Here is a 9,076-nt window from a genome sequence, read left to right as displayed (position 1 = left end):
AATAACTGAATAGAGATGTGTGTGTGTGTGTGTGTGTTTGTGTGTGTGTGTGTGTAGCGTGGTACAGTAGCTTGGACCCCCCACCACCACCCGCCCCCACCTGCACCTCCCACCACCCCATATGGCAGTAGACAGCAGTAGTAATCATGGAAGTGGAGCAACAGGCCCTGAGCCTCACTAATCCTCTGCCACACTCCGACACGTGCCACACTGATGCATATACCCTCCATACAGACACACACACAGACACACACAGACACACGGTTATTGAAGACACCATTTGTGTACACATTAATGCATACACACGATAGACACACTAAATGCACGGAAGTGCTCAATTGCACACACCAATGGAGAGAATAGAACAGAAAGTTCATTATATTGTTTGCATTAGTATATAAGTGTATAAAGGCCGGGTGGACTCGCCACTGGTGCCTGAACAAACCCAAGATTAACTGGCATCATTAAGAACGCTCACACATATCTTGTGACTTGTGACTCCCACTCTATCCACTGCTCGAGTTTGTTTTAAATTGCACACCATTGAATGCAGTCTTTTTAATGAAGCTGTAGCGTGCATGATAATTTAAAACCTGAGTAGCACAATTGCAACATCCTTGTAAAAAAATCACAAAGAGTGCTGTTTGAGTGACTGAAAGCACCTTGCACACACAAAAGCACATGCTGTGTCGCACACACAAATAGAGTCACACACGCATCCACTGCGACACGTACACACACAAAACCTTTTAACTGTGACGCACAAGGAGACAGGGCCACAATGGCTCTCTTATTGTTAATTGGCCGTTTAATCCCGAGGAATGCGTCTGATTAGTACCCGCCGGTGGGTCAGGATCTTGCTCAACACTCTCCTTCACAATGGACAGGCTGTAACAGAGATCTGGGAGCAGGCACACACACAATCACACACTCACACATGGACAAAGGTGTGCGCATAAACATTCAGAGTGCACAAGTCACACAAAGGAACACACAATCAAGCAGCAATACATGTGTGTGCAGACACGCGGGGCCACAGTGGCCTCACATACCCCCTGCGTTAACGCGCACAAAGTGACCACACATGTGCAGCAGTACACCCAGCATGCAACTGCACTGTAGCGAGGATAAGGATGCAGTAGGAGGATAAAATCATAATGAAGATTTTTCACTCCACCTCACCCTTGCATTTAGCTGCATTTGTATTTGTATGTGTTCGTTGCTAGCATTTTAGTATCAGAACCTAGCTAGCATGCTAGCTTGCTGACCAAAAGCAAAGCACATTTGGAAACACACAGTTACACCATCTATTCGACCAACGGACTATATGCCACACTACAAGGCTGTTGCACTGCCTTTTACTTTGCCAGTTAAGTATTTAATCAAATAGCATTAGCTAACAGCATAGCTTTCTCCATTTTGGACTCAGTGGGCGCCTCTTTAAAGGCCTAAAACATTAAGACCTGAAGGTGAAAATTCCCATTAAGTTGCACTCTGATTTACTTTGCTGCTGTTAAAGTAATCAACTGATTGTAGTCATTCCATTAAAATGAACAGAGTCTGTGCAAAGTTTAGCTGTGATAGATGCTGCTGAATGTTTGTTTTGGGGTCAGGGTTCAGGGTGATGCTTAGAGATCATAGTGCTTCACATATTTATTATATATTATATATAAAAAATAGAGTTTGAATTGAAAAAAAGAATTTAACAGCAGGAAGACATTTATATTTATTACCAGTAAGAGACGGACAGAGGAAATACACCGAAAAGAAGGGATGATGGGATGCTTAAACTGGCTGCAGGTAGATAGGCAGGGTCAGAGGTGACAAGGGTCTACGTGTATGTGCTTGCGCATGTGTGTCTAATTGTGTGTGTGTTCTGTAGGAGGTCCAGGCAGTCTGCATCACTGCTGACACACTGCTGCTGGTAAATCCAGCTTAGTGTGTCTAAAACAGGACTACGAAATCTGCCACAGGGCCCCTAATGCTAGGGCCGCTGTCACCCTCAATCACTCACACACACCTAATCCCCACGCCGTGACCCAACACACACACACACACACACATACACACACAGCCTGGCTACCCGATGCACTGGGCCCATTCAGCTTGGCAGGCAGTCCCAGTACCAGGAGACACCAGCCACAGGGTCAACATTGCATATTGGGGGATGGAGGAAGGGGGTGGTGGCGGTGAGGAAGGAGAATGTGGTGTGGAAGAGTAGGAGTTGGAGGACTTTAGGTGAAGAGGAGGTGAATAGGTGGAGGTAGTGGTCAAGGTGAGGCAAGAGCAGATAGAGGAGCAGAAATAGGACGCTGGCTGAGGTGGGTTGGGACTTGGGGAGGGACAACAAGGTTGGCACAGGAGAAATGGTATGAATGGAGGGGTGAGGTATAGGAGGAGAAGCACAGCCTAGGGGGGAGACAGAAGTATAAGGGATGTGAGGTGAGCTGCTGGAGTTCCCCAGGTATAAATAATGAATTATCTGAAATATATATTTTAACAAACAGCCGTGAATTTGCATCCACAGGTTCATGCATTCACACACATGCAACCTCACAAACACTTGACCTCCGTGGCAAATTTCACCTTTGGCCAACAAAGGGTGGGGACATTTTTGTGGGCCGACAGAGCGAGCTATAAAGCTGCCGGTTGCTGCTAAAACAGAGCAGGCCTCAGAGTCCCACTGAAGTAAATGAATGCAGATTCTGGGAGACCTGTCAGCCACCTTATGTTGTAAATAGTGATTCACATAGCACAAAGAGTGAGGCGATAAGAACTTGAAAGCAACTTCAATCTATATTTTTAATATGGTGACAATGTGAAAGGTATCGCTCGTAGTGGTGAACCTACAGAGAATGAATCTGCAGCTCGACCACCGCTCTCATAGCTTAGGTTCTGACTGCAGCAGGCTGCTCTTTTTAGCCAAAAAGCTCTAAAAGCCCACGGAAGCCCCTGCTCAGCACCCAACGGACAGCGTTAGCAACGGTTAGCGACTAGCTGGTGGACATAGTGGAGCATTTAGCAACAAAAGCCAGATATTTCCACCAAAAACAGAGAGCTTAAACAGATTGGATATTGGACTCTTAACGAATGATAGTGTTTCTCTGTAACTGCCTGAAGTGTAAATAAGCAAGTGGTTGCTAACAAGGTCAGCTCATCATCTTAAAAGGTTATTGCAGGTTTGAGTAAATGGTTTTAAATGATGAGTGTGGCCCAGTGTGTGTGAGACTACTTAACCCACGTAGGAGACAAAAGTGTGTGGTTTTAAAGTATAAGGGACTACTTTGAAACCTTTCTGAAATAACAGTAATTAGGGATTATTCCATGATCTGCCAATAATGGGGAATGTATATAATTATGTATTATTCTGATAATTAAATTAATAGTATAACCGATAAATTATTGATATTGTTGATAATAATAATAATTTATATATTATCATGCAAAACGTTAGATAGGATTTATGTTATATAAAAAGCCAAAGTATGGTTAGTACGTTTTTTGAGGAAAAAATACAGTTGAAGAGTTTGAACTGTTGTTTGTTGTTTTTAACAATAGTGATCAATAGTGATCGAGATTCAGTTCGGTCAGAGCTATGGAATATTAAATCCTCCATCTTTGCTCACAACATAGCCGTACTTGTTACTTGTTAGCCATACTTGTTGTGTTGTTATTTTTCCATTCATAAATGATCTGGTAACTTGGCAAATATAACAATCTCCAGAAAACATTCTTTCTTTATAACACCTAACAACAGGCCTTTTTCACAGCAGACAGATCAACAATGACTCTGTTCTATTCAAGTGTCCCAGTAAGCCATGGCAGTGTGACAGTGAGCCAGCATGCACAATACCAGGACCCTCAAACTGAAGCAGCTAAATGGAATTAATCATTCATTTTATTATTTAGACCTGTGCTGTACTGTGACGTGTCAAAATGTCTTCTGTGAAAAAGTTTATACCTCCTGTAAGGTTTGAGTCAGGAATGTAGACCCAGCTATAAAACAATTTACATACGTATTTATGTACGAGCCCGTGCTCTGATCACATGACCTGTATGAATGATTTAGCCGGCATGAACAACATACACTAGCCTACATACAACTTCATGACCACCAGTTTGATCCCTGTGACAACATGTTGACATGGTGCACTGATGAAACAGCAAAAGACTGATTTCTGGATCTATCTTCCATGTTTTCCTCCCTGCACTCATTCAGAGTGGATGCTGGTTGTTCCTAACAGTGGTTCTCCTTTTTGTGTTCTCCCAGGTTAACATGCGCACGCAGTGCCAGACATGAGGATGAAGAGACAAACATGGGACATGTCCAGCTTCAAGTCACCAGTTAAAACCAAATCTCTTTTTATTGTGTATTCAAAAGGCCAGTTTACTTGTTTCTGTGGGAAAACCTATATGTCAGGATGGATTTGTACCGTTTTATACACACTTTATTTCCTGTAAGGTAAAGTGAACACAGAGAAGAATTAAGTTAAGAGGCCTATCAGTGTAACTTAGAATCGTCTTGCACTAGCTTTAAAGAGACTAACGGGGCTCTTTGCTGCTCACACTGAAAATCACTAACACAAGCCTCTCAGCCTAAATCCTAATTTTGTCTGCAAACAAATTGACGATCCACTATTTAACAATCCCTCAGTCCCAGAAGGAAGTACGTGTTTATTTTAATGACTTTGCAATAGTATTCTTACCTTTTAAAATGAGTATCTATACCCCAATCACTATCACAAAGGCTGCTTAATAAGTCGTAAAACTGTATTTCATACAATGTCTAAAACCAATGTCTTACAGGTAAGTAAGAATGAAAAAACTGTTTTGTTGATGTTAAATAGATGAAATTGTTATAATGTTGTTTTTAAGTGCAATTAAGTTTTTGATGATCAAATTCTGTAAATCCACAGCATTTTCCTTTTCAATAAAGTAAAAGCAGACTTGCGTTGCTGTTCTCTGTCATTGTACCAGTTCATGTTTAAGTGTGAATGTGTGTGTGTCCAGAAATGCTTATACATTCAAACTGCGAGCTAACATTCAGTAATTGAATACGACAGTGATCCGCATCCTCAGATTGGTGGGTCACTGAGGTGGAAGCACACAGAGGCACACATAACAAGATGTCATGCCAGGATTTGGCTGTCTGACAAACACACACGCATGCACTCAATCTCCGAGGACTCGGAAGTGTAATTGTTTACAAGAGTCAAAATAGGTTTCCCCAAATAGAAAAGTACACACAGAATCACTGAATTCTGTTATGAAATACTTAAAGGTAGAAGCAGACGCAGCATTGCCATCTAGTGGTCATATACAGTAACCTACAGTACAGTGGACCTGCAATATGCATTTCAGTCTGATATCAACAATATCCATACTATCATTGTTGCTTAAATAACTGAACAGTGGCATTTGTGATACTGTTATATTAATTAATAGCTTATATTAATTATCCCTGTGTCAATATCGGTGACTGCACGCAGTACTGAGGCTGCCTCATCAACTCATTTTCAACTCCACAATATCATTTGCTGGAATAAGCTGTGCATTCAGTCCCTTCTTTGCCCTCTGTGCAGTGAACTAACATGCCACCGGTCTATAACAAGGAGCCTCAGGTAACGTTGTCACCTCACTGGTGCCATCTGCTGTTCAACAAGGGCAGTGCTGTTTAATCAGGATGTTTGGCAACATTTGGAATAAACCTACACACTTTAAATCCCTTCTAGTGATAAAGGTTGATACCCTTCATTTAAAGCAAAACAGGACAGCAATTCTAGTCTTCTTTTCTATTCAATTTTATTATGACAGTTGTTTTAAAGGGGTTGGCAATGAATCTGAGGGACTGTTTTTATTGCAACTGTACGAGTGTGGAGATGACATCGAGGTTGGTGTTATGAACATACAGTAGAAAATAAGCTGCATGACAAATATTCTGTACACATCCAAACAAAACCAGCAGGAGGCATACTAAATAACCAGCATCCAAAAAAACTTTTGTATGTAGGCGGAATATGTTGCTTGTTGTCCACTAAAGATGGTTTAATGTGCCTCACTTATATATATTGAATTTTGTTTTAAATCCCACTAGAAATGTTTGGTGAAACACTACGAATCAAACCTGTATCGATCACTAATAAAAGAGTTTCTTCCTCAGCTGTGCATGATGAACCTCCTCGGACACACAGTGAACAGTTGTGTACTTGTGTCTTCAGACTGTGGCTAGCAGTGATGTTAGATAGGGCTACTTCAAGCTCACTGAAAATGAAATTCAATGATGAATCGCGGTCTGACGTTTGTGAGGGCACCTTCACTCCCGTTCTGCTATGGCAACCAGGTGGGCTTCTACCTCTGCTTCCGTCAGCATCCTGCAGGAGGGAGACAAGAGGTGAGACAACAATAACCAGAGGAAAGAGGAATAAAACAAAGAGCAAGGAGTGAACAATGAGTGATGTACAGTGGATAATAGGACAATAATTTAAAATGCACCAAAACAACACAATCAAAACCAAAAATACGTGCAAGAGTAAAATATGTCAGCGTTTTAAACACGGTAAAAGATAATATCAATCACCGTTAGTGTCAATTCATCATAAAACTCCTGACTACTTGAAAGAATAACAGAAACCAGTCTGATCTTTTCTCTGAATATGCAGTTGGTGTAAGTGAAGTTACCTGAACTTAGGTTTGTCCTTGGTGACCACTCCGATCTCCAGCTCACTGGCCTTGAAGTCAATGGACAGGACGGAGGACAGACATGTTATAGCCAACTGGAGAGAAAGAAAGTTGAGTGTGCTGATTAGCTCAAACGCATTAACACTTCTCTAAATGTTCTTTTTAGTCAAGAAAACAGGAAACTCGAGCAGTGGATTCCAGGAAGTACATGCCTTTACTAAAACAAAATTACTCTATTTCAGCCTCCGAAGCCTTTAGAAGAATTTTGTCAGTTGAATTGGATTTAGTTGTTCAATACAAAGACTTGAGTATTCATTTCTCTTTTTTTTTCAGTTCAGTGCCACACTAAACACCTATATCAGTAGTTGCTGCTGTGCAAATGTGGCCACGGGTCTCGTGCTTTAGTGTGCGTGCTGCATTCATTTATAAATCCCAGTGCACCACGGAGACAAATCAATCAGTGGTTGGCAGCAGAGGAGGTTGTAGCACAGTGTGGTTCAAAAGAGGTTTGCTCACTGACAGTCAGCGCCAGAGCAGAGAGCGTCGGAGTCACGCTGCCCTACCTCGCGCTGTCCTCCGTTAACCATCTTTGCTTCCATCACACTTAGTTTTGTGGTTTGTGAAGTTTACAGCCTGCCATGCTTTCACTCTGTGTACAATGACGCAGCTAAAAAACAAAAGATATTCGACTGACAAAAAGCGAGTTAACGTGACTGATGATTTGAATCCTCCACTTTTCAGAGGCAGCCCTTTTTTATGTCAAGAAATACATAGCAAGAGGGCAGCTAAGGGTTCAGTGTCTCTCTATTACAGGAGGTCTGACAGGAGCCTTAATCAGGACCACTCTACCCTTTTCATCCCTGAACTATAAAAGAATCTGCGTCCTGCTCAGTAGTCCATCTTGTTTCCGCAGCTCTTGTCAACCAGGTTCCACTTTACCTGTACTGTCCTGTCGTGGGTCAGTTCAGGCTTTTTCTTCAGTTTCTTCTCCAGGTAGCTATTGGCCTCTGTTTGTTTGGCCCCGACCGCTGTGGCCCTGAAGCCACAGTAGTATCCTGCTGGGTCACATTTATACAGGACAGGACCCTGCTGGGGGTCCATAGCCACCAAGATCATACCTGCAGGAGAGCAGAAGAGGAGGAAGAGAAAGAACACACCACATCATTATAGGGAGGATGTCCTTTAAATTATATGATGATCCGTTACAGGTTCTTACTGCTGCTCAGTTCATTTTCATTTTTGCTTTCAGAAAATCAAGGAAATGCAAGTTTTGGGATATTGAGATGAATGTCAAGGGAACAATGTCCTGAGCAGTGAAGAGGCAGAAATCAAGATCCCTACTCACAGCAGCCTAGAGGCCTCATTTCGGCGTTTTGTGTGTACACCTGGGAGATATCGGCCAACCTACGACACAACACGTCCGCTGTGATGTCATAACCAAACTTATATTTCCATTCTCCTGCTTCCACTCGTGCCCGGTGAACCTGGGAGCGACTGTCCGCTGCACATGACAGAAGAAGGGGGACAGTGTAGCTTTTTAACAATGTTAAAATAATAAATATGATCTTTTAGACATAACTGTAGTTACAGTAAACATAGAAGTGTCACCAAGGCTAACAACAGATTATATAAACACAATGTTACACTGCTGTCTGTGAGCTGTGTATCATCCTTACATAAAGAAACAGAAAAGGCCATAAAAACAAAAGCTATCTTAACAACTGATATCCAAGTATCACAATTACTTGAACAATGATGTGTGTGTGTGTGTGTGTGTGTGTGTGTGTGAGCTGAATCCATACCATTGTGCCCAGTCATCACGCAGCCAATGCGAGGGGTTAGTTTGAAAATGTTGGTCACAGTGGAAGAGTCCAGCAGCTTGTCCTGCAGCCAGGAGAAGGACAGAGGTCACATCCAACTGACAAAATGATTATATTGGGAAATCTACTATATTAAAAAAGATAGTATTGGTTGTACAGATATCTCATGATATGTACAGATATCTCATGCTAATCAGAAAATTAACAGAATTTAACGAGCAAAACTAACTCAGTCATACTCCTTGAGTCGCTCGCTCACCAAACTGTGGCATTGTAGTACATTACTCCAATCAGTGATTATTCCTTAGGAGGAGCAGTCTCTATGTTCCTCCTCAGAGTCACTGCCCAGGCTGAGAGCCTCTCCACGGCTGCACTAGACGTCGCTGTGTCGAATTTCATGGATATTGTAGGGAAGCAGTTCACCTCTGACCCTGACTTCAAATATTCAATGAATTCAGTGTTGGAGTTGAATGAAGCTTTATCCTAGATAAATCCTAGTAACAACATTATTGTTTGCTAAGTAACTGTAATGTGATTACTGATTTGGCAACAGTCAGACAACTCATGTTTGAAATGTT

At 42.0% G+C, this 9,076-nt stretch overlaps 1 protein-coding gene across 1 annotated transcript in view; it reads right to left on the bottom strand.

The window, feature by feature from the left end:
• Positions 1-5,780: 5,780 nt before the first annotated feature.
• psma6l (proteasome 20S subunit alpha 6, like) overlaps positions 5,781-9,076 on the bottom strand; it is a 4,699-nt gene continuing 1,403 nt past the window's right edge. The window contains exons 3-7 of the mRNA XM_035679999.1: positions 8,481-8,562; positions 8,024-8,179; positions 7,618-7,796; positions 6,679-6,773; positions 5,781-6,371 (exon numbers count right to left, since the gene is read on the bottom strand). Of these exons, the coding sequence (XP_035535892.1) occupies positions 6,314-6,371; positions 6,679-6,773; positions 7,618-7,796; positions 8,024-8,179; positions 8,481-8,562 (570 nt within the window). The 3' untranslated portion in view covers positions 5,781-6,313. The remainder of the gene's footprint in view (positions 6,372-6,678; positions 6,774-7,617; positions 7,797-8,023; positions 8,180-8,480; positions 8,563-9,076) is intronic.

Source organism: Morone saxatilis, unplaced genomic scaffold (genome assembly GCF_004916995.1).
Source record: "Morone saxatilis isolate NCDOM2014 unplaced genomic scaffold, NCSU_SB_2.0 Contig8, whole genome shotgun sequence".
Lineage (NCBI taxonomy): Eukaryota > Metazoa > Chordata > Actinopteri > Moronidae > Morone > Morone saxatilis.
This window is presented reverse-complemented; position numbering and strand designations above follow the sequence as displayed.